The sequence below is a fragment of the Corvus cornix genome, chromosome 1, assembly GCF_000738735.6.
Source record: "Corvus cornix cornix isolate S_Up_H32 chromosome 1, ASM73873v5, whole genome shotgun sequence".
NCBI lineage: Eukaryota > Metazoa > Chordata > Aves > Passeriformes > Corvidae > Corvus > Corvus cornix.
In genome coordinates, this window is record NC_046332.1 from 28,577,706 (window position 1) to 28,602,696 (window position 24,991).

The 24,991-nt window shown below is 41.4% G+C and overlaps 1 protein-coding gene across 1 annotated transcript in view; it reads right to left on the minus strand.

Annotated features, from left to right (window-relative positions):
- The window catches only part of CLCN1 (chloride voltage-gated channel 1), a 35,833-nt gene that overhangs the window by 9,046 nt on the left and 1,796 nt on the right, over nucleotides 1-24,991 (minus strand). The window contains exons 2-13 of the mRNA XM_019283893.3: nucleotides 20,058-20,211; nucleotides 19,406-19,537; nucleotides 17,773-17,901; nucleotides 17,536-17,669; nucleotides 16,664-16,741; nucleotides 13,123-13,201; nucleotides 10,244-10,369; nucleotides 6,730-6,814; nucleotides 4,190-4,291; nucleotides 2,339-2,423; nucleotides 1,786-1,935; nucleotides 300-369 (exon numbers count right to left, since the gene is read on the minus strand). Of these exons, the coding sequence (XP_019139438.1) occupies nucleotides 300-369; nucleotides 1,786-1,935; nucleotides 2,339-2,423; nucleotides 4,190-4,291; nucleotides 6,730-6,814; nucleotides 10,244-10,369; nucleotides 13,123-13,201; nucleotides 16,664-16,741; nucleotides 17,536-17,669; nucleotides 17,773-17,901; nucleotides 19,406-19,537; nucleotides 20,058-20,211 (1,324 nt within the window). The remainder of the gene's footprint in view (nucleotides 1-299; nucleotides 370-1,785; nucleotides 1,936-2,338; nucleotides 2,424-4,189; nucleotides 4,292-6,729; nucleotides 6,815-10,243; nucleotides 10,370-13,122; nucleotides 13,202-16,663; nucleotides 16,742-17,535; nucleotides 17,670-17,772; nucleotides 17,902-19,405; nucleotides 19,538-20,057; nucleotides 20,212-24,991) is intronic.

Below are 24,991 nucleotides of genomic sequence, written 5' to 3' on the forward strand. Positions count from 1 at the left end.
AGTACGTGTGATTCCCAGGCTGGAAGACATATTTTCAGACTGTGTACTGTCTCCCCAGGTGTGGCTTTCCTTATGTAAAAGGATAGGGATTTCCTACTTGGCATTTGGTTATGGGGGGTTGGGGAAATGTTAAAAGCAGAGACCCAGAGGCCGGTCTGTGGACTGCTAATCAGGTTTTCACAGACATCAAGTGATGACTCTTCATACACCAGATGAACCCTACTGGGTGTGTAGGCAGTGTCTCTCCTGTTCTCTCCACCTGCCAGATGGATATGCTGCAACGCAAAACTGAAACTCACCTAGTACGAAAACAGGCATGAAGCCTCCACAGGGGATTGGCATCGTGGTGGCAATAACAGCCATGCAGAACTAGAACAGAGGCAGAGGGTGCAGTTGTTACTGAACAGCAATAGCATTTCTTGGTGCCCCACTCTGTGCCTAGCCTGGCTGCAGATACCAGAAAGCTGCAGAGGCATAGTGCTGCTAACCAAGCTCTGTCTCTGCAGTACCAAACCTGGCCAAATACAGCTGAAAACTGACTATACTGCAGTGGAGAATCAGGCCAAGCCTTTGCCCAGAGTAAAAACAGCAGTTTCTTGTTGATGTGGTCTATCCCAATGCTGAATATATGCTGAAGAAAACTGACTGCTCCGAGCAGTTATCTAGTGAGTAGGGAATGCCTTTAGTTAGGACAATGCCAATGCATCTAGTGACTGAGGATACAGCTCTCCCAAAGGCAAACAGATGGGCTCAGGCCAGACACAACATCTAGTCCACCCCTCTTCTCTTCAAGTAAACAAGAGCTTTTCTGCTTGGTACACTGTAATAAGAATTATCACAGAAGGAGAACCCTTAACTACCTGTCAGAAATTTGATAGTGTTTTACTTTAGGTGGAAATAGTTGTGTCAATCAGTCATTGGCAGCCATTCTTCATCTACTGAAATGTTCAACTGACCTTGCAAGGTGGCATCAGCTCTTGTGCTCCCTTGCAATAAATAAATAATAAAAGAATTAGCACCTATTCTATGGTATTTTTATCCTTCTATATATATTTTTTTTTCATCTTAGGAAAACCTCTTTCTTGCTACATGAAATATGACGGGTTTTTTTCTTTCAAATGTCTTTTTTTCTTTCTCTGTCCTGTGTCAGTTGCACAGCTGATCCTTTCAGAGGCTGAGCAGTTGCACAGACCATGAACTCCCATAGACCATGTCAGGTCAGAACTTTTAATCTGCTGTTGCTTTCTGAGAAGTGAGCAAAACTGTTTCCAGCTGCATTTCTCCATCAAGTTTTGATGTACTGCTAGCAAATCCTTAAGCATCACACTACTATAGATTGTGCTTGCATATTCCTATTTGTCTCCTATCTGAAGTCAGGAATATAAAATAGACTGTATCAGACTTCATTTAGATCAAACAAATTATTGGAGACTTTTTAGTCAAGTATTTGTTTTTGTGGAACTTGAGAAATCTTTCACAATTTAGTCCTCCCTACCAGCTACTATACTGTGGATACCAAAGGTCATTCAGCAGGAGGCTTGAGGAGGATGACCTAGGGAGCAGAAAAGGAGGCCACTAAATTAAGGAAGCTATTCCCTAATAATTTTGGTAATGTTGCATTGAAGGTAGACAGACATCACATCAAAAGATGTAGGAATCCATTGCAGCTGTAGTGCTTCATTCAATACCCAGCAACTCCTCATTGGCACTTCACAAACTGTTTTACGAAAGGGCAAGAACATTCAGTCTGAGTGGAGAAGGGCTATGGTGAGCTGGGCTTCCTACCTTCACGAGGAAGAAGAGCAGGATGGTGACTAAGACGCTGACTTTAGGATGGATCCAGGCAGCAGATTTCCCTAGGATCTCAGTGTCCCCTCTGTGTTTCACCCAGGTGTAGTTATCAAAGAGAGTGCTGATGGCTTCCCGTGGCATCAACTAAACAGTAAAAAAACAGGTATGAGTCATAAGATTAGATGGAGTAAATATTCTACTTCTGTTACAAGGAAACAGAGGAGATTTTTACTGTGGTATTTCATGACTATGGGACTTAATCCACATTTTAAATCTTCAGGAAGACAGAGGGAACTTTACTCAAGCAGGTGAAAAGATAACTACTTTTACACATGGGGTAACATCTTCCTTATTATTTTCTTAGAAGAGTGGATCTTTTTCAAGTTTTCTATGAGGGAGGTAGCAGAGATCATATAGTGCCTCCTCAAACCAAACTCCTTCCATCTCATTCTTCCCTTTTCCATGACACAAGGTTATTGGGGCTCAGGATAAGGAGATAATGTTCCATAGAACTGAAAAGAGTTGGTAATATGCTTTCCAGTCTCACCTCTCCTGCCATGAACTGCCCAAATCCATGAGGAAATGTCACAGACGCTATACAGAAGGTTATAACCGCAGGGTAAATCAGTCGGCTGTAAAGAAGGAAAAAGTTGTATCAATACGGCCTCACGTTCTGTTCTTGTAGCACCATCAATCCAGGACTAGGAATGCTATCACTGTGAAGCCTCTCTGTATTTGTAGCCATGGCTTTGGAGTGCTGTTCCTGGCGTTTTAATGCCCTGCTCCACTGATCATCATAATTCATAAAGTTCACCTGTCAGCAAAGCCCTCTTTCCCATCAGAATGAATATAATGGGAGGGATGGAGGAAGAGAGGGATGTACAACGTGCACAAACTTGAATATGTGGGAGGAATGTGTGTTTGCAGTGATGTGGTGACCTATTGCCAAAAGCCTCTACTTTCCCCATTTGTCCTGATTGTGACAGTCTTCACCCCCCATGCAACGTATCCTGTCCTAGTGGATTTAAATGTAAGGATTTTTCATACATTTCTGCAGGCACCCCCTGTTGGATTAATTCTTATGGGAAAAACTGCTTCTCTTCCCACTGAATTCCTGGCTGTCACAATTTTGGAGAAGGTGTCCTTGGTAGCCAGTGAGTCTAGCAGTGCCAGGCCAGTGGGACACAGCTGGACAGAGGCTGAAGCCATCTGTGTTTTCCTGCTGCTGTGTCCAGTCCCGGGATGGGTTTCTGGGTAAACTGTGACGCTTCACAAGCACTAAGACAACCTGAGCCTAAACTGCTTCCACATGCTGGGCTAATCCTGTCATGTGTCACTTGGCAAGTTACTGTTTCCTACAGGAAGTGTTGGCTGAGATTTAGGAAGACAAAATATAATGTTTAATTTGTTTCAGTCTAAGGACTTAAAAAATTCTGAGAAATAAGTGAAAAGTAAATTCCCACTTTTTAGGCTTTGCTCCACTTCTCTATTAAATCGATTTGATAGCACTGCTGATGCTTGTGGGTAAGGCTACATGATGAAGAAAGACAATTTTTCTTCCACATAAGAAACTAAGTTAGTTTGAACTTCTTTTTATCTAGTGGTTTTCTTCTGCTCAGGTCTGCAACTTGATAAGAAATAAGGTCCTCCACACCTCTCAACATCAAAAATTCTCATAGCATCAGATCTTTTTCTGTAAAGAGACTGAAGACATTTACAGTTATCCACCACTTCAGGTTATGAAGTTTGGAGGCTAGGACTTTATTAGAGAGGGGAAAACAGTATCTTCAAGTGTCCTGTGAAAACTTCATTGTCAAGACTTTGATTTTATTTTGCATTTCTCTTCCATGCTGCATTTCACACCATTTGGTTACTAGGTTTCAGCTTTTGGTTCATAAGTATGCAGCACATACCTTACATTTTTGCCAAGACTTTGATGAAAAAACAAATATATAGATTTTAAATACATAGTTAGATTTCAGCTGTAATTAATTTTCCTGAAATATAAATGATGTAGAATTTTTCACAGATCCTAAAAAACCCAAACAAGCCATAAACATCAGGATTTTAAGAAGCATGATCATTGACTTTCTAATTAAAAACATCTTCTGTCCAATGAATAGTTTCCCTTGTCCTCCTAACAAATATTGCAGAGTATTCCTTCTAAATCAAGAAGCCATTTGAAACTATTGAGGCTGATCAAAAAGAAAATACAGTGTGAGAAAAATTCTCTTGATGGTTGCAGAGATCTTACTCTCATATAGGAGCAGTTTCTCATATTTTTACGATCTTACACTTGAAATAGTTCTACTATCTCCCAGAAAGCTTTTGTTACTATGCAACACCAGTGGAGTGTAAGGATCTGGTCCCTAAAGAGAGTATCTTCACAAGCACTCACTATTTGGTGAGAAACTGGCTCAGAGCTTTATGACGTCGGATGCCCAGGACCACTTGGCGATTGAGATAAACAAAAAAGGCTCCAAGGAATCCAGAACATATGCTAAAATGGAGAAAAAGAAGTAAAAGCATGACAAACAACATCAACCAAGCAAATGAGTTTAAGTGGTTTAATCTTCAGCTGTTTGTGAAGCCTTTAAAATGTCACCTAGAGGATTACTCCTACAGCAGCTCCTTTGAAGATATTCCCTATCTGATGAAAGGGGAGAAATTATTTTGGACCTCTTTGTCATACACACTACCATTTTACCAATTTTCTCTTGCTGAGAGGGGGAAATCTCATCTATAAAAATCTGTTAAAAAAATCCATAAAAAGAGACTGACAGTTCTCAGTGGGGGCTCGTGAAGAGCAACTGGGCAAAGACCAGTATTGTCAGTACTTAAACATCAGGTTGGAAGAGCAAATAGTAAAAAGGAAGAGAGTTATAAGTCTGATTCAGTAAAATTATATGCCTACAACAAATACTAGTAGTAATAGGAATTCTTGTGCCTAAAGCAAAGTATATCATCTCTATGATCCTAATCACTTAGGCTTATGTTCCTGATCTTAATAAAGTAAGAAAAAAAGTGTAGTTGTCTAAGAATTGGTGTGATCCTTAGGCTCTGTAGCTTAATAAGACTTGGATAAATAGGGCCTAATACTCGAATGTGAAATAAAAAAAAAGGAAGAGTGAAAAAAGACTGCATTTAGAATTGGTAAGGGGAAGCCTTATTGTATGTGGCAAGTAATTAATGCACATAATACAGAGGATAAACTGTTAATGTTCTCATTCTATTAATTTCTAAAATTAATGGACTTTTGCTTTGTTATATGTCACGCATGTTTTTGCCAAATCTCATTCAATGATTAATTTAGTGTACTTAAAACATTGTATGTTGAAAATAATCCTGCTTTATAATTTAAAAATTGCAGAGAAACATGCTTAAACTAAATAGAAAGCTTTTCACAGAAAAACATGTCCAATGAATTACTCTTAAGTATTTTAACTGATTAGAACAGTGTCTAAAATAGACCAGTCCCTTAGGCAATATAAGCCTAAAGACTGCACCGTGAACTGAATTGCTTTGTAATACTTCATATTAAAATATAGATCTCTCCATTCATGTCTATCAATTTATCAATAAACTGGAAGTGCTCCTCTTGTATAGATTATGCAAATTAACATTTGCTGACACAGAAAAACAAGATCTACCTATTGGCAGTGCTTGCCCTACCTGAAAGTGAAAAAATATGTTGGGTAGAAGCAGAGTTCAACTTTGAGACTTAATGTTAAGAGAATTTGGAGCATTCCAAGTTGGCATCGGGACTTTATCCAAGACTATCCAAGTCTTTAGGGTTGTTTTTTATTTTAAATACCATGTTGGACACCCAGGCATTTGAAAGCATTTTGCAGTTGTCATATATTCCTTTCCCAGCCTATGTGCAGGGCTGAAAAATGCCAGCTCTGTCAACTCTGTCCAAAACATGGTGACAAGAAGTTTTGCATTCTAACAACCAGCTGTAAATCGCAAGGATTACATTTTTTTCCTTGCCAATCTAAACCAATAGATTCCGCCAAGTTCATTAGGCAAGTCTGTTTAAGGGGAAGAACTAAGTGAATACTTGTTACTAGCAAAAACTCCTGTGTATTCATAGATTTTTCAATATATCTGATGTCTTCAAAAAATCCCACTTGAGTTCATAGTCAAGTAAATTAATAGGAGGGCAGCCTACTAAAAGAAGCTAAAAACCCACAAATATATTTCTGGTCTTGAATGCAGGTTTTGCAACAGAGTATGTTCACAACACCAGCACAGGCTTTTGTTCCTATAGTGTTTTCCTTTCATTATGCTCTGCAGTGACTTCCCTGGAGCCTCTCTCAAGCTCTAACCAAAGATGTTTCCTCACAGTAATTCCATACTCATCTTTTCTCTAGTATTTCCCAATTTTCTTTTTTTTTAAGTTCATTCTTTCATTTCCTCCAAATTAACCATTGTTCTTACTGAGTCCAATTACGGTTGGCTACCCTTGTCACCATGTTGGGTGTACCAACCTCTCTCAAAAAGGATAATCATTCTGACCTTGTGAAAATGAAACTTCAGGTTAAATCTTTTGTCCCATTTTGGTCATGTGAAAAGGGTACCTGTTGGATCTGTTCTTTTGGGGATAATGTCAAAACAGTTAAAAGGCCATTCAGTAAGTCTATTCCCAGTACTTTGACCAACTTAGACTTACTTTTTTTTTTACCTCCAAGCTTAATTTCTGAAAAAGATACATGGAAAGGAAATAACAAACAGCTTGATAATACCTGTATTTCCTTCCTTAGCTGTTGTGATACGTGGACACCATTTCTGAAGGAAGAATTCCAACAAACAGAAACCCACTTTGCTACAACCAAAGTGACTAAAAGTGATGTATGGAAACTTTTTCGCAGAAGAATTCCTAACACAGATCATACTATAACCTTTGTAGAGCAAGGAGTTAGTTTCCTGGGAACTTACCCTATTATAGCAAATGCTGGCAGCTCTTGCAGATCAAAGGGGAAATCCATACGGAAGTTTGTTCTGAACAGTGCTGTGATGGTAACTGTGAGAGAAGAAAGGTAGAGGAGGAAAGAAAATAATGAGTTGAGAAGTTAAAGATAATAAAAGCTAGGGGTAGGGACAAGGAAACTAGTTTATACATGCTCCTGTGTGGTTTCCTGACATTATATACATTATTACAGATTGGCAGACTGCTCCGATTTAGTAGGTCCTATTTTTGAGCACTTGCAATCCTGGCACTCTAGATAGCCTAGGTTTGTTTTCAGAAAATGTATGCTTTTTTTTTTAGCTACAATCCCTGATTTTTTAAAGGGTTTTCTTTTCTTTCTTGTCTTCTACCATCCATTCCCTATTAAAAAAAAAAGCTCTTCCCAGTATCCTTACTGAATGAGAGGTCTCTTTGCTGAGGTGGGCAGTGCCTGCACATCTGAAGAAGCTGTGTCACTTCTCATAGTTGTGATTGCCTTCCAGAAACAAAACACAGATCCTCTCTGAAGTTACAGCTTCAAAATTTTTGACTGGTACCAAAAAAATGAAAGGCTTAGAAATCAGAGATGGAAAAGATCAGCTTAGCCCCATCTTCTCCAGCTCACCTCTCCTGGTAGTGCTGCCCTGCTACAATGAAATGTTAAAACCTGTCCTGCTTTTCTCTGTAGGTGCATTATTGTGTGGAAACAGTAAACACCTGTATGCTAACAGGTGAAGGATAAATTAGCAATTTAATACAGGGTGGAAGTGCAGCTGGATGAGGATGGATATAAATCCCAAATTGCCCTTGATGAAGGAATTATTTGTTCAATGAGGAAATAAAAGAAGCAGTGAAAATCTAGCATTATATGATAATAACAGGAGGCATTGACTACTCGTTATTTGGTCATACAGAACTAGGTTTAGAGTAATGATTTAATGAGGTCTCAGTGGGTTACATTACCTAAGATAGCTAAGCCTAAAACTACATTCTACTATCCAAATTGGGATGATCTTGCTCCCTGTCTCTTCCCCCTGTTCCTTCCCTCCCGGCTGTACTATTGTTCTCCTCTCCCGTTGGGCCCACTCTGGCACATCACAGCCTTCTGTGAGTTCCTTTGCCTTATTAAAACCTGCCAGAAAACCTATCTGCTCTTTCCCTGGGTTACTCCTCTGCCAAGGAAGTGAGTTGAATCAAGGGGAACAACGAACGCAGAGATGGTACAAGGCAGGGGTAGAAGAACAGTCAGGGATGGAAGATGATGAAAAGCAGGATGTCCTCTTTTTTGTTAGATCAGCCCAAGAAAGGGATCATCTCAATTTAGTTTAAGGAAACAGATAGTCCAAGCCACTAAATGGCAGAGCATTAAAAAAGTATAGTAGGGCCCATTTTCAAAGAGTTTTGCCACAGGGCAGCATAGATGACCAGAGCAAAGGGAAACAGTCACAGTGCTTAGTCTGAGTCTTTCTAGGTTCCCCCTCTACTCCCACAGGACAGAAAAAAATTTCCACAGAAAGATTCATCCCACCTATCTTCATCCTCTTTCCCCAGTGACTAAGCCATTCTGAAACTGAATGTCTAAGCCCTTTTCTCTCCATTGGCTACAAACTGTACTAGAGTATCTGTCCAATTCTTACAAAGTTAGAAGTAGAAAGGAGTGGGAAAGGCTTCTTAATGGGGAAGTCTACTTAAAAATAGATTTGAACTTTAAGATAACAATGAGCCATGTGTAGGAGAGATCAGAAGGAGCAGGAGGAAGGCAAGGCATGAAACCCTATGGCAAATAAGATGAAAGTCCAGGACATGGTAAAACAAGAATCCTGCAAATTGCAGAACTCGAGCCTTCCATGACTGGCAAAGAAGGGCTCAAGCTGCAGCAACCAACCAGAGTGGTTTGGCAAATAACCAGATGTTATTTGGAAAGTACAGATAATGGTGTAATGCCAGCTGACAAAGCCATGAGTAACAAGAAGCCAGTAAAGATTATGTGGGTCTAAGAAATAAAAGAATTTTGGTGAGATACTACACAACTTATTTGCATCTGTCACTCTGATGTGATCACTTCCCTACCTGCTTCTTCCTGGTAGCAGGCAATAATAGAAGAACCTTGCATGATAAAAGACTGAGAAGACCGGGTGTGTAACTTTCCAAGGGAAATAAATGAGCAAGAAAAGACATGAAAGACAAGTTAGAGCAGAAATGATAAAAGATCATAAAATAATGAATGACTTAGCTAGGTAAACGTTTCTAGTTCCTTAATGCAAGGACAAGGAGACTGACAACACAAAGAAAATACAGAACTGTGAAAAGGAACAATTTTTCATAGCCAATTGAATCATGGAAGTTTTTAACCGAGACTGTCAATGAAGAAGAACTTGAGGAGCCATTAATATCGGTATTAAAGCTGTCTGGATGATTTTGAAGAAGGGACAGGAGTCAAGAAGTTTCAGGATTAAGCGAATTTCTAGTCATTTGAAATTAAACTAATTTCTAGTGATTTCTAGTGATTTGAGAGATCAACGAGGGAGTCAGAAAAGACAAAGTGAAGGAAGTTATCTCCTGTTATGTCTTTGAGTTTCTTATATTTTTCTCTGGAAAGAACAGACAGATATGGGGTTTGGGTTTTTTGTGACAGACCTAATGGTTAAATACCCCAGATTTACTTTTAGGCAGTGCTACATAAAGAAAGATGTAGCCACTTTCTACATTCAGGTAGAAGGTGTAGTCATTTTCTATATTCCAGAGAATATTCAACCCCCCAAAAAATCCATCCCTCTGAAGTCAAGAGAGACATGTTATAGCAGTTTTAAGTAAGTAAACTGCTCACATGGAGCTCAATAAAATAGATGCAAGAATAAAAGATAAAGGTATTATAAGGAAGAAGTTTACAAAGAAATGGCAGCCTTCTGCACCAGAATTCTATTCCCACAGTGTTTGAGATGCTCTACTGAACAAGCCTGACTTGTGCTCTTTCTGTCTGCACAAATGTCACTCTTATGCTTTTCAGTCACTTGACACACTTTATTTTTTCAGGACCTTCAGTCAGATCCTACCAAACCTGTAGCCTCCTAATCATTTAATCATCTCAATTTTCTTGACTATCTGTTTTAACATTTTCAGTCAAGAGGTGACCAAAGCAGACCATGGCTTTTCCAGCAAGGACTACATCCTCTGTGAGAGGATATCTCTGTGTTTGCAGCCTGGACACTATTCTGAGCAGAAGCAACAAAATCCCACCTCAGGGTCCCTTTTGCTTGCTGAGGACTCATATTCTGTCATTTGTCAGTTAGATACATCCCAGAACTCCTAGGAATAGGTTGGGCTAGACAAGAGACGAGATGGCAAGACACTTCCCTTTCTCCTTCCTTCTGTGCTGCTGGAAGTCACATGTTGTGGCAGACGTTTCAAGCATCATAAAAATATCGTGGTTTTGAGGAAGATGGAAAATAATGCATTAACAGAGGAACTTTTGTACAAAGAGAGCAGGAACAGCTCTTAGCTTACCTGCATCCTTGTTCCAGACAGCAAGGACTCGGAACACGAAGGCACTAAAGGTAGCTGCAAAGAAGCCTCTCCAATAATTGCGCACAGCAAAGTAGGTAGAGGTAACCTCGATGCTGAAAAGAACCCCTAGAAAGAGTTGGAAAGGGAGCAAAGTTAAAATAAGAAGTGTCATGTTAGAAGCATGAGAGAGGATTCTAACTAGCTTTCTAGAGCAGTGGTCTCCACACTTCTTTGATCATGCACCCCTACCCATAAAAGGTTTTTGAGCATGTACCCTCTCCCCTCTATGTGTATTTATTTAAATATAATACGCATGTACTACTGTACTAAAATATTGTGTACAATATAAAACATGCACAAAAATAGAAATTAAACAAGGATGAGATAAAGATGAAATAAACGTAATTTTAAAGATTATTTGTTTTATTTATTAATGGAACAAAAAAAATTGTTCTCACTGAAATAGTAATATACTTTATTTTTTAAAATCTGGGTTTAACGCTTTGTGACATGGTGATTCAAAGGTCTGGTTCTATGTTCAATTTATTTTGATGCTTGGTCTTAATGGCTGTCATATCTAAAAAGAGGATCTCACAAAGACACATAGATCCAAATGCAAGAAATGTATTACTGGCTGTGCTGGCTAAATCATGATACTATTTTTTCAATCCCACCCACCACCTATGCAAAGAATTTTGTGAAAGTTGGATAGTAAATTTTCATCCTCCCTGATGTCAATCAGTTGTTCTTGCAAAATGATCAGAAGATGTTGAATTTTTATATTTTTAACAAGTGGGTTTAAAACCCACAAAAAAATCATAATCTTGACGATTTTTAAACAGGTAGAAATTCTTGTTTTCAAGTTTTTTGAGCATATCTATAATGAGAGCATTTTTGTAGCCAAGACACTTACATTGTATTTGGCAACAGATTCACAAAACCTCCACAAGTTTCTTTTGAAAAGCAGTTTCTCACCCACTGCTAGAACATCACTTTCACCTTGAAGTACATCAAGTATGTTTACTTTTTCAGAAATAACTACTAGGTAGCAATCTACTGACAGAGACTTGTCATCACAGAAAAAACCAGCAAATTCAGAACACTTGTCTTTTTGTAAAAGAAAAATGTGCAACTGGACATTAAATTCAGTGGCTATGAGATCACCAGCAACTGCCTGTAGGATTTTCTTGGTCACTTCCCATCTCATTATGAAGTACTGTAAAGATTCTACTGTTTCAGGGTGTTGTTTTTACAAAATGAACCACATCAATGACATCCTGTAGCACTTTGTGCATGTCTGGATCCCACTTCTTTGCTGCGATAGCTCGTCTGTGAACACTGCAGTGCACGAATCCCAGGTGTAGTTTTGTCTAGGTAACCTTACCACCCAGTTCTTCTCTTATTCTGCTCCACCAGTTGTTACACTTGCACAGCTCTTCTATAGAACATTTTTTATTGAAGAAGTAATTCACTGTTGAGAATACAGCTTCTGTGATAGAGCTTCCTTTCAGTGTCTCACAGAAAGAAGTTCTGCCTTTCACTATTGAAACAGAATCTGGAAAATACCATCATCTGAGGCATTTTAGAAACATCTGTGCTTAATCCAGCTGCACAGGAAGCCGCTCCCACTGTGTAATTTGTACAGATGCTGGTTTCTTCAAACCTTAAGCAATGTCCGCTAGGTGTCTTCCAGCAGTGCTTACATTTTAATTTGCTGCTCTCTTGCTTTCTGTGCTTTATTTTTATGTTTAATGGCAGGAAATACAAATGTTTCTCCTGTGGGATGTGGCATTTTCTCTTTTGCTGTGAAGCAAGAGACCTCAAAGGAGGCTTCTACACGTTTGTCATTAGGTCCAGTGAAATTTTGTAAAGTACTGAATTGAATGTCACATGGCTTGAAACATCGCTGAAAAAACGTAGAGGTTTGTCTTCATGTTCTGGGTGCCTGGATTTTAAATGTCTTGCTAATTCTGATAGCTTAATACCATCATTACTTCTCAAAGCATGATACACACATGGGGTGAGGTTCATTGTTAATGATAGCAGATATAGATCCACATTTAAAATAGCCTTTGATAGTTTTAATTTTTTTTTTTGTCCAACTTCCTCTCAGATCTCATTAGCTGGCCATTATTTGTACTGTATTATTTGTAATGGGACTGAATAAGGGCCTGTTCTAGAAGTGTCAGCTCTGCCACTTTCTTGTCATTTCTCTCGCTCACATTATTAGTATTATCTTCAATCCATAGCCTCTTTGCAGCAACCTTTTTAAGCCACTTTTCCTATTTGTGAGGATTAGTGTAGTTAACACTAGATAATATAATCCATAAATCCACTTAATCCAGTGTGGGCACATATTGATTGCAATTCATTGGAATATGCTGAAAGAGAGGAAATGATTGAGGGCACCATGGTCAACCCTCTGCATTGGGAGTACCTCTACACCTCATGCACTGCATGTGACAAGTGGCCATGTGACATATTAGGGCCCCACTGCCAATACATATACTTAATACTAGTGAAGTTCAATTTATTTATTTTTTTATATTAAAAAAATATAGAAATTTATATTAAAAAAATAGAAAAAAAGTATTTCCTTCCCACACCAAATAGATCACCTTGTGTATCCCATGGGGTACCCCCACCCCAGTTTGGAGACCACTGCTCTAGAGAGCCTTCTCCTCTTGTTTCCAGAAAGTGGACAACGTGGAAAAAAGACTGTCAAGATGCTGGGGAGGTTGAAAATGCTAGAGGTAGGTGTCTCTGTCCAAAGTAAATGTCACATCAAAAATGTGGTGCAGGAGAGTGGGAGAGGAGAAGAGGACTAGGCAGGAGAGGATTTAGATACCTGGGGAAAAGGAAACAGAACAGCCACTTGCCTCCAAGTGGTGTCCCAAAGCAGCAGCCAACACCCACAGCGCACCCCACAGTCAGGACATCCGTGTAATAATAGGGCTGCTACTGGTGAAAGAGACAAAGAGAGACAGACAAACAGAAGAAAGAAGGAAAGAAAGCAGAGAGTGAGTAACAAAATTGGCATGTAAGACTGCATGATGTCACCCAGCTCTGTCACCAGTCTCAGAGTTATAGCTAGGTTTATCTTACTTCTGGATGGCTTCAAAATATTGAAAAGGCAAGACCTGGCACAGGACAGGCATATACCTGGAATCACACATTCAAGACATGTGAAGAAGGCAGCATCTCATTTTCCTTTGAAACATACACATTCCTGTCACTGTAAATGAAATGTCTCATGGAAATTCCTCCAGAGGGTGGAAGGAGCATAAGTAGGTTTCGCTCCATCTCTTTTACTTTGGCAGGGAATCTCCGGATGCACATGTGCCACAGAATGCCTCCAAAAACCTCCCCGTGAGTCAGTGTGCACAAGGCACATGCATGTCCAGAACAGAGTGTGGACTGGTCCTGAAGGTCCTTCCACGCTGGGTGGGTGAGTGGGTGACAGATCACCCAGTAAAGCGTTGTGCTGTCCTGGTGAAAACTGTCATCATTATAAAAGTAATTGGAAGGTATAAAAGGGAGAGTCTTTCTCAGAGGCTGGGCACCATTTGCTTGTCAAGGGCTAAACTGGCTTTTCAAATCCATCCTTCTTAATACACAGGGTGGTGTTTACCTGCAACAACACCCAGAAGTTATGCACCAGGGCAATATGATGTGAAACTGTGAGCTATATCTGGGACCAAGGTCAGATGAAGATCACAAGACTTCCAGGTAATGGAAACCACATTTGGCAATTTGGTGTAAATCCAATAGAGGAACTAGGGCTACAGAAACTATGATAATTTTCTGTTCCCACACTACAATGTTATCACAGACTCACAGCAAGTTTTAGTCCTGTGTTTCTGAATGCTTCTCTATCTCTCTGTTCAGAACTGGGCTAAATCCAAGGTTAGATCAAGGGCAGAAGGATCAGAGTGCTCAGGATCAGGGTACTAGGGCAGCCCTGAACACTTCCTAGGGCAAAGATTCCCCAGCCTCTCCTGACACCTGTGCCACCCTGAACCACTTTTGGGACAAGGGGAGAAATTCTTTTCATGCATAGACAGAATTTCTCTTGTTTCAAGTTGTGGCTGTTGTCTCTTTGTCCTTTCACCGTTCTCTGAGAAGACTTTGGCTATTTTGTCTGACATCTCCTTCAGCTCCCAAAGGCAGCAGCTAGATCACTCCCTGTTTACCCTTTTCTTTTCTTCTCTAGCATCTCCCAGTGAACTGCGTATGATGAATCCTGCAGTCTCTGAGACTATGTTAATTCCAGGTACAGAGAAGGGAACAAGAAGCACAGACTTCCACAGAGGTCTTTGGGTTTGGGGTTTTTTTTGCTTTAATTTTTTACCATTAAAACAGATACCATTCTCCTGTATACTACCAATGGTTCCACCTGACTCTGGTCTGATCCTTGGTTCTGAAACTGCTTTCTCTCAAGGCTTTTAGCAGACTGACAAATTTTGCCTTGAAGCCTCAGGCTTCAGCTCAGGCTGTCTACATCTTGCTAGACTGCCCACATACGCACAGTTCTCAGCCTCTCTCTTGCTTAGCCTGATTTTCTTCCTGGCATCTTTTCTCAAGTTACCAGCTGAAGAACCTCTAATCTGTAGCTGACAAACTATGTTCCTTCCTTGTTGTTTTTTTTTTTAATAGTCACCCACAACAAAGATCAGTATTACTGTTGATGCTAGACCATGTTACAGTTGTCAGCTAACTCATCCATTTGAAGGCTAACAGGAAAGTAGGGCATGGAAGAACTAAAGCCAGCTTAGAAAAAAACCCCATAGAATTTTAAAACTCCTTACACTTTTGGGCACAATAACCATGCAAAGAGGTTCAGGGCAGCATATGGGGAGAGAGGGAAGTGAAATGAAAGACAAATTAATTATGAATATATTTCCACTGCTTTAGGAAGAAGTTATCATGTGCCCTTGTTTAAAGAAATTCTGTGAATCACAAGACTAGTATAAGTGCATGGGGGACACATAAATTTCCAGATTTCTCCTCCAGGTGGGATCATGGAAAGTTTGAAGGAACCACTGAAGTTGTCTCCCTGCTCAGAGAGCTGTTAATTCTGCTAATTCCAAGGCTAGATCAGGTTCTTGTCCAGGTGAGTCTTGCACATTTCCAAGGGTGGAAATTCTCTGGACACTCTGAACACCTATGCCACTTCTGGACCACCCTTGGGAGAGAAGAACATAATTTCCTTGAACAGAGTCAAAATTTCCCTTGTTGCAATCTGTGCCTGTTGCCTCTTGCAAGGTTTTTTTTTTTTACTTCTGTTCTCTACTTGATCCTTATTGACTTTGTGGACAGCCTTTGGTACTCTCCAGGTGGAACAATGTTCATGGCTGGCAGGGATGAACAAGCTGCATCATTAGAAACCAGCACTTCAATAGGTGTCACTTTTCCTGTAACCATCCCTTCCTTTTGCTGCCACCAGTTACACGTGAAAAGAAAGAACTTGTGTTGCTAAAGTGGAGAGGTATCTGTGGAGAACCTTCCATGGCAGCAGGAAGTCTCCCAGCAAGAGGCTAAAGGAACTGTACATTAAATGTCACATATAGGAAGACACTTGCCTCCAAGAGGGGCCTTGAAGCAACATCCGACTCCAACTGCGCAAGCCGGCACCAGGAGGTCGAGCTGCCTATGCACATTCTGGAACAGGGAGTGCAGCCAGCGCCGGGCATGCTGGGGTTAGAGGGAGCAAAGCCGGGGGTTAGGACCCAGAACAATGAAAATAAGCAACAGCCAGCAGCACAGTCAGCCATTGCTATTACAAATAGCAGGCTCTAGACGCTTTAGTGCAGTCTTTAGTACTGTCAGCTGGTCTTCAGCAGTGACACCTGGTCCTTGTGCACAGACAGGATCCCCTCAAGTAAAACAGCACCTTCAGTTGTATTACACAGTCACTTTCTGCTAAGAGCTTGCACATAAAGGAGTTCCTACATTTATCTATATGTGCAGTTAATAGATTTTTTATACAACCAGTCAATACGGCGATCAGCCTGCAGAGGCTGTTCTGCGATAGCAAGAGCGTAGGCGTCAGTGTCTATAATTAGCAATGCTGTATAAACTTGGCTTAAAGACAAATTGATCTTTGTCTGCAGCTATTTTTTTATACAGTCAATGATCACAGTGCAAAGGTACCAATCATGAGATTGAAAACTTTTCAAACACATACTCCTAACCAGTCTCTGTGTACTTGCTGGGTAACACTGGTGGTCCTGACCAGTTATTTGGACTGTGTGTCTGGCCTTGCACTACTTTTGTTCAGCTTGTATTTTACTGCTCTGTAGCAGTACAGGGAACTTCAAACCATGTGTTTCCTCTGTGTTCTGTGGCCTATCCATACTATCCTGTGTGTCTTAGGAGCTCAGCCTGTGGAAGAGCTGTGTGCAGAGACATGTGCCTTACCTCATACACCCCACAGAAGATTGACATGAACTTGCTGAGTACCACAGCACAGATACTGGCAATATGCACAAAAGGACCCTGCAAGAGAAGAGGAGAAAATCAGAGAGGGTTGCCTGCTGGTTACTGACAACCATTTAGCTACTGCAGGCCTCATGATTTCTCTTTGGCCATCTCAGTTGGCAATAGAATCATTAAGATTGGAAAAGACCTCTGAGATCATTGGGCCAAACCTTTAATGCAGCATCACCGTGTTCACCACTAAACCAGGCCCCCAGGTGCCACAATCACACACCTTTTGAACACTTCCAGGGATAGTGATTCCACCACTTGCCTGTTCCAATACCTGTGTCTTGGAACCTGACCACCAACCTGACCATTGAAGAAATTTTTCCTAATATCCAATCTAAACCTCCCCAGGTGCAACTTGAGGCCATTTCCTCTTGTCTTGTCCCTGGTTACCTGGGAGAACTGACTAATTCCCACCTGGCTACAACCTCCTGTCAGGAAGTTGTAGCGAGTGAGAAGGTCTCCCCTGAGCCTGCTTTTCTCCAGACTAAACAACCCTTTTTCCCTCAGCTGCTCCTCATAAGACTTGTGCTCCAGACCCTCCAATCTTCCTCAGTTCTCTGATCTCCATTTAATTTTTTCCCTCTCAAAGACCACCTGACTTGAGTTCTTTGATGTTTCCTATATCATGTCTTTGAAAGTGGAAGGAAAATGGCCAGTGAAAGATAGGTGTTACTGGAAAAAGCAGAGTTTTGAGAAGAGGAATGGTGATGAAAGTAAGAAAACATTTATAGATTCTTCTTCCACAGACAACTCCCACCTTCCAGACCCTGGTCACTACTGCACATGGAATCAGCAATATTTACCTCTTTCCCCACAGGCATGCCACTTCCAAGCCCAGCTGTGAGGGCCACAACTTTGGCCACAAAAGCTTTGAGAGTGAGATACTCCTTGAGGACCACTCCCCTCATAATGGTCTTGAGCTCTGGGATCCCAGACCCTGAAAACAACAGCAGAGCCGGGGATGAACAAAACCCGCAGGCAAATGGAACAAGAAAAACAAGACAGACAGAAACAGATCTTGCCATGCCTTCTGCCCTCACCAACAGCCTGTGGAGAGACGAAGTGGCAGAAACTGGCCGCAAACAGAATAAGACCAAGAGGGAATGCAACCCACACCACGTACTGCAGAGGGACATTCGGGTGCAGTTCTCTGTATGTCCACTTGTAGGCTGTAAACATATGAACAAAGAACTTGTCAGGAATCACAGCTGCTCCAAACTGGCTGGTAGACATCAGAGAATCACACACTTGCTAAACGTGCCCATGCTAAATCTCCTTCAGAAATGCTACCCTAATGCTCCTTTCCTAAGACAGCCCTTGTTACGTTTTTGAGTACGAGTTCCCCAATAAAGCAGGCATTCTGCAGGAATGGATAGAAGACACTACTAATATCTGTGCACAAGCATGGCATAAAAAGAGGTGTGTTACATGCACTTGTGAGGACAAATCACTGTGCAGTGTCTTTTCATTTGGCAGTCTGAGGGTCTTGTGTGGGTCCTGGAGGACAATAAAGTGGTCCACCAAACATTTCTTCATAAAAACTAGTTTAAAAGCTCTGATTGTGATTTCCCCTCTAGAGCAGCAGCATGAAGGGAGCTGTGCCAGCAGCTTTTAAAACAGCAGCGGTACCATTGCTCAGACAGGTACAACAGCACGAGCTGCTGAGAATCCAAACTGAGCTGCAGCTCCTCTGCAAGTGCATCTTCCCTGCCTGGGCTGACTCCCCACACAGCCTTAGCAGAGGCTGAGACTTGGCAAAGGAAAAAAAAACCCAAAGGACTCAGCTGCAGGGAGCATAAAGGACAGGAAACCTCAGAGTAGGTTATGCCAGTAGACTGGTAGATGGGGAAGCTCTAGAGGGAGGAATGCTGGGCTGAAGGAATGCTGGGGGCTGTGAGGAATTGCAGTGTCTGGTGGACATCAGCAGCCAAGAGGAAAAGGTTGGTGTATGTGTCTGCCAGTCAGGATTGGGACACTGAGGGTAAGGACAGGGGAACAGTGCAGTTAACAGGATGTGGCAGTGGGGGGTGTATGTGTGCACGCCGGGATGGGGGAATGAAAGGTCTTGTAATTTTTATAGCTGGCAAAGGGAGACAGATCACAGGAAAAATGCAGGGAAGGGATATAAAACAGGGAATATGAGATCTTTGTGAAAAGGGCAAAAAGAAAGAGCACTATGTGCCCAGGTAGCAGAAAAATTCAGGGCAGTGTATAAGTAAAAATTGGAAAAGAAAAAATGAGGTAAAAAGTAGAAACAGTGTCAGGAGGGCATGTAAGAGCCCCTTCCTCTCCCCATGCCCCATGTTCTTAGTATTCCTGGGGAGAAAGGGAAGCAATATAACAGGAAAGGCCACAGTATAATTTCCCTGTGCTCCTCTATATTCAAGGGAGAAGAAAGGAAAGGGATTCAAAATAATTGTTTGCCTTTGACTCATCATACACATATCCCTTGTTTCTGCCCACTTACTTCTAAATTTTCCCCTGCCATCCCTTTAAAGAACCTCTCCCTAGCTAACCTTTGCTCTACTGTGTTGCCAGAACTTCAAACTTCCCAAGCAGCAAGGGTTGAGGATGGGACACTGATATTAAAGGATGAGCAACACTGGTCACTGGGCTTTGTAAAACACTTGTATCATTTACTGGCTGCTTTTGCAACATCTGAATGGGACCCACCCTGTACGGTCTTTGCACTGGCATAATCCACTCCCCAGCTCACCAACGCCATGACCAGACCCAACAGAACCAAGAAAATCCAGTCCTCTCCAAGCTTCTTGGTAACGTATTTCTGGACGCGTTTAGCACAGTCTGTGGAGGGAAAAGTGGACCAGAAAAATGGAGTGAGCATAGATAAAGTTGTGTCTGTCTCTCCTATGCTGAGGACTGATTACAACAAGGATTTATTTGGAAGCATCATGGGCTTCATGTTGAAGGCTTGGTACCCATCCCTCTCTTACACAGTTCTGTAACATCTTCTGTAGTTTAAAAAACATTTTAAAAAGGGTGTGTGTGTGTGCAGGACACACAGGGTGGAATTCAACATCTTGTACACTAGCAGCAAAAGTCTGACATAAGGGGGTCCTTTTCCTCCCATTACAGAGATCTGTTGTGGAAAAAATTATTTACTTGGGGTTGTTTTTTATTCCAAACATATCTTTTCTCTTTCTAGGATCAAAGTTCATTTAGAAAAGATTTTTCAACCCAATGAGGTTTGATTCCTTTTGCTTCCCTCTCTGCATCTCCCCAGTCACAATTGCTTAAATTCCTCCTCTCTTGCTGGCCTACCCAATATCGTGTCATAGGGTAATGAAAGATGAATTGTCCGTACCTTGACATTTGGAATAGTGCTCTTCTTTGATCTGGACTTGACTGTCACGTTTCAGGGCTCTTCCATTGTTCCTTTGGGCCTGTTTCTCCAGTAGTTTTGCTGCTTCCTTCTCTGAAATGTTATCCGTTATCTGATCCGCGTATCGGCCATAAAGCTGGAGGAGCAGAAAACAAGAGGGATCACAAGGAAAAGGTAAGGCAAATGCTCCTTCACAAACAGCATTAAGGATGACAAGGCAGATCTACCAACAGTCCGAGGTACAGACCCAAATGTACCCAAGCAGGGAGCTTGAGACACAGAAAATCTCAGACAGATGCAGCTCATTTATTTTTTCTTTCTAGTTCCTTCTTTCCAATCTCCCCAAAACCTTTTCACCTCCTTTTTCGGAGTACAAGATATGACCACAGATCATCCATTATTTTCTAATGTCCTGGGAAAAAAAAGGGAGATTGAACATTAAGAGACAGCATTTGAACATTAAGAGACAGCTCTCTGGAGGTACAAAAGAAGGTCAAAGTAGTTCACATGAGGCCACCATCCTCAGGGCTGTCTCACAGATTTCAGCAGCACTGTAAAACATCTCTGAAGGTTTTGAGAGGCATTACACTCTCAAACAGGCTGCAGGAATGTCCTGCATCTGTTCCTCCTGCTGCCAAGGAATGCTTAACTGGGCACACAGCCACTGATGGTGCCTGTGGAGGAAAAGAAGCAGCATCATCTCAGAAATATCACAGGCTGCTGCACACCTCCAACCATTATTTACGCAAATCAGCATTTTAAGCCCTCATGTGTCTCCAATTCCTCTGAATTTCCTAATTGCTTAATCTAGTCTTTTTCTTCAGATACTAAACACAGTTGGTTATATGCAATTCACAACCAGCTGCACATGCTTACCAAGGACATTTCTTACATGGGTCTGTAGTAAACTGGGCAGTTGTGCTGTCTTGTCAACATCTTAAGGGAGTTTGAAGAACCCTGACTGTGCCCCATGTTTGTTTACCAGATTCCCTTAAGAGCAGCTATCACACCTCACTCTTTCAGAGTATGGGTGGGGAAGGTGTGCATTTGAGAAGCAGAGAATAAGCCTCTCCTCCTTGCATGTCCTTCAGTGAACCAGTTTTGGCTTTACTTCAGACCAGGTTACCACCTGATGCCCTTCCCACCTGTGAGAAGGTGACCCTTTGCTCCCTCTGCAGTACAACATCTGCTTCTCTGAGATTTTCTGAGTGGCAGGAGAAGAATGAGCCATGTTTAGATCAGCAAAATCAGACACTTTAGCTGGAGAATGACGGGACGCATGACAGAGATAAAGCACTACCACACACTTAGGAGACATTTCTATTTGACAGTTCCTGCCTCCACCTTTCAAGGTAGCAAAAGTGATGTTCCCATTCCCTTGAGATAAAATAGATACAGAGACTCACAGAAAGACTTACACTGGAAGGCACCTCTGGAAGTTTCTAGTCCAAGCCTCTGCCCACAGCATGCAAACTCCAAAACCAGGTAAGCCAGATTAGGCTACTCAAGACCTTGTCCAGGCAACTCCTAAACATCTCCAGGGGGTAAAAACTACCCAGCTTCTCTGAGCACCTGTTTCAGTGCTCTACCAATTAATATTTCAACATAACAAATATGACTGAAGGTCCTAAGTATTTTATTTATTTGCACATATTCCTCAAGAGACACCTGAGCCATAGCTCCCTTTGGAAATCCTAGTGATTTTTTTTTCCACAGAACACGTATCTATGCTTTTTAAAATCATCCTGTTCTAAAGATGGCTCACCTGCTGCCTCTTAAACAGATTGACCCTATCTGAACAGCTGAAAGTATTCTTCCATTCATCACTGTATTGGGAAGCTACACAAATTTAATGCAATTGTTAACCACATGATTACCAATACATTCTAGGTGAATTAAGCAGTGCAGACTCTTTGCAGTGAATAATGGCCATGCTCTGACCCCCTTAAAACAGACAGGACAGAGAAACATCAGGCTGAAGAATTTAATCTACAGGGTAAGCTGCCACATACAGAATGCACTCCTACCCAGCAAACTGCTCATTTCTTCTTTTCCTGTGTCTTTCAGACAAAAATGCCAAGTACTAGCAGATTTTAGACAAATACACCTTCACATCACCTTAGGCAGTGTTTCATTGCTGTTAAATGGTCATGACGGATGGGTTTATGTCAAATACAGCTAAAACCCATGTCAAGTATGAGATTCAAATTAGAATCTTCCATCTGCCAGATAGAACAGTGTGACAGTATAATAGCATGAATGTTGAAAGCCCTCATATGGTATCCTAGTTCACTGCTTCTGCCTGGCTGGAAAATGGTGCACTCAGGATATGGGAGGAGTAAAAAAGGAGTTGCTGTACTGGCAAACCAGGTAGTCTCAAAGCATTTAAAGAATGCTTCACACATGTGCTTTGCTTCTCCAGGATTCTGGAAGTATCTAAAATGGCAGGAGATTGTGGGACAGAAAGAATCCAGAAATCAGCAGATGACCTTGCAGCAAAATTAGGCTAGGCAAGAAATATCCACTCCACTAGAAGATGTAAATCTAAAAATATAACACAGTAGGACTCTGACTGTTCCTTCTTCTGCTGCTCCCTAACACAAGGAACACAGGATTTCTGAGCACCAGAAAAAATGAAGGCAATTTTATAAGTTCTCAGTTACCACCTAAGGATTGAACCAGAAAAGGTACTGTCATGCCTACTTGGCTAAATGATGAGAGAGAGCATCAAAATGGTGCAAAAAACAGCTGAAGGTATAAATACCACTGAGGATAGACTGGAGGAATATACAATTATCGTGTCATCCCCCTCCCCTCCCCCCCCAAAAAAAAACCCCAGAAAAACCAACAAAAAAAACCCCACCAAAAAACCAACCAAACCATCCAGGGAGAAAGCACAACCAGGTAAAGCTCATTTTCAGAGAAGAAGCATTTATCAATGCAGAGTTTGTCTTTCCAAAAATTGGGGAAATTTCATTGTTTGAGTAACAGAGGAAAAGCTGCACAGAATCTCAGGAGAAAAAATACACCACAATCTCAAGACGTTTCTGGGAGCTATTTTCTGAGGGGTCAGCACCTGTATGAGACTGCCCTCCTCCCACAGTCCAAAGCCTAGGATATTTCCCATGCCATTCAGACTGAACAATACATTCCCTACAGAACACTCCAGTCCTTAAATCCCCATTCCCAGCTCGGCCAGTGCATCCTGTTTATGATCCGCTGCTCCTGGCCATTGAGGCCACCTTGGCATGTACTTCTCATCCCTCTCACTCCTGCCTTGTAGATGTCTTGCTATTCCTGAAATTATCTTCCTTAGGTGATTTTTTTTCTGATGGATCACCAAAGAGAAGCCATATTTGACCTCAAAGGTGAAACCTCCCAAAACGCACTCTCTAAGTAAATTTAAATGTCAGTGAAATGTCTTGGTCAACGGCTTAGACATAAAGCCAATGAGGCTCAAGTAAGGGACAGGGGACAGCAAGAAAATAATAGTTGTTCCTGAAGAAAAGGTGGCCAAGGGGAAATTTAACAGCATTTCCGCTACCTGAAGGGAGAGAGGGCTTGGAGGGAAACATCAGAGTGAGATATCTTGGAGGGGCACAGTGACAGACAAAAGGGAAAAAGCACGACTTGCAAGAAAGTAAAGCCCGTGCAAAGGAAAACGTCCCCATCCAACCCCACTTGAGGGTAGTTCAGCACAGGAGCAGGTGCCCAGTGGGGCTGGGGAATCCTCAGTCTTGCAGATGTTCAGAACAGAAAAAGCTCTGGACAAGGTGACCTTCCTTTGGAGCCAGCCCTTGAGCTGGAAAGCTCCAGAGGCCCTCCCACCTACCTCTCTCTGTGAGCCTGCTCTTCTGTGTTCCTGCATTGCCTGACTTCTTATTGCACATCCCTCCCACTACACCCATCTGTGTATTGCTGAGTGAGCTCCCTGCCAGGAGCACCCTTTCTATAGTCACAAATAGCACAGCTTTTAAATACTTCACCAGCTGTAGCTTCTTTCTCATGCAGAAAGAAAACAATACAAAATCCTAGAGTGTATGATAATGCATATTTTTATCAAGGTATATTACATCATCTATCATATGTCTACTATCTGTTATATTAATTGTGAAAAATATATGTGTATTATTATTATTATTATCCTACTACAATTATGTTATTATCTATTAGCGACTATATGTTTCTTGACTATCAATTATCTGAGGGTCCCAGGCCAAAGACCAAGATTTCACTATTCTGGGGCCTGTGTAAACCAAACCAAATCCTGTGTACAACAGAAGGCAACACCTAGCAAAAGAAAAGAGCAAAACAGAATCAGAATCTCTGTCAAATGTTTTTTCACATGACAGTGGGGAAAGAAATCTTAATGATTACTCTGCTTGGAAGTGGATGAAAACATGTGCAACAGGTTGTTCTTCATGCTAATAACATGCTAATAATTGTGCATGTTTGTACAAAGTAGGCATGCATATTTATAATTTATCTGCATGTGCATGAATGACTAGCAAAATATACACATCCACAGCAAGCCTGGCTCAGCCAGAATATGTCTGCATGCAAAGTTCCATGATAAATGTACATGCACATGTGTACACGACTGTTTAAATAAAATATTTCTAGGACATATTTTTCAGTAAAACTATAAATACAACTGTCTGATTTTTAGATTGCAAATTGCCTTCACAAATGCTTGCTTGCTTTCTTGGGGATGTTTCTGCCTGAAGATATGCATGGGAATAGGTTTGATGGCCTTCTTGTTTGTATGTGAGATCATCTATCTACATGCACTGACCATCACGCCTCTGGAACTGAGCACAGAGACACTCTGGTGTCAGGAACCACGAGCACAGAGCTGATGGTGTTGCCTCACTGTGTCATCTGTGCCTGCTGGAGAGTGGTTTTAGGTGTGTGGG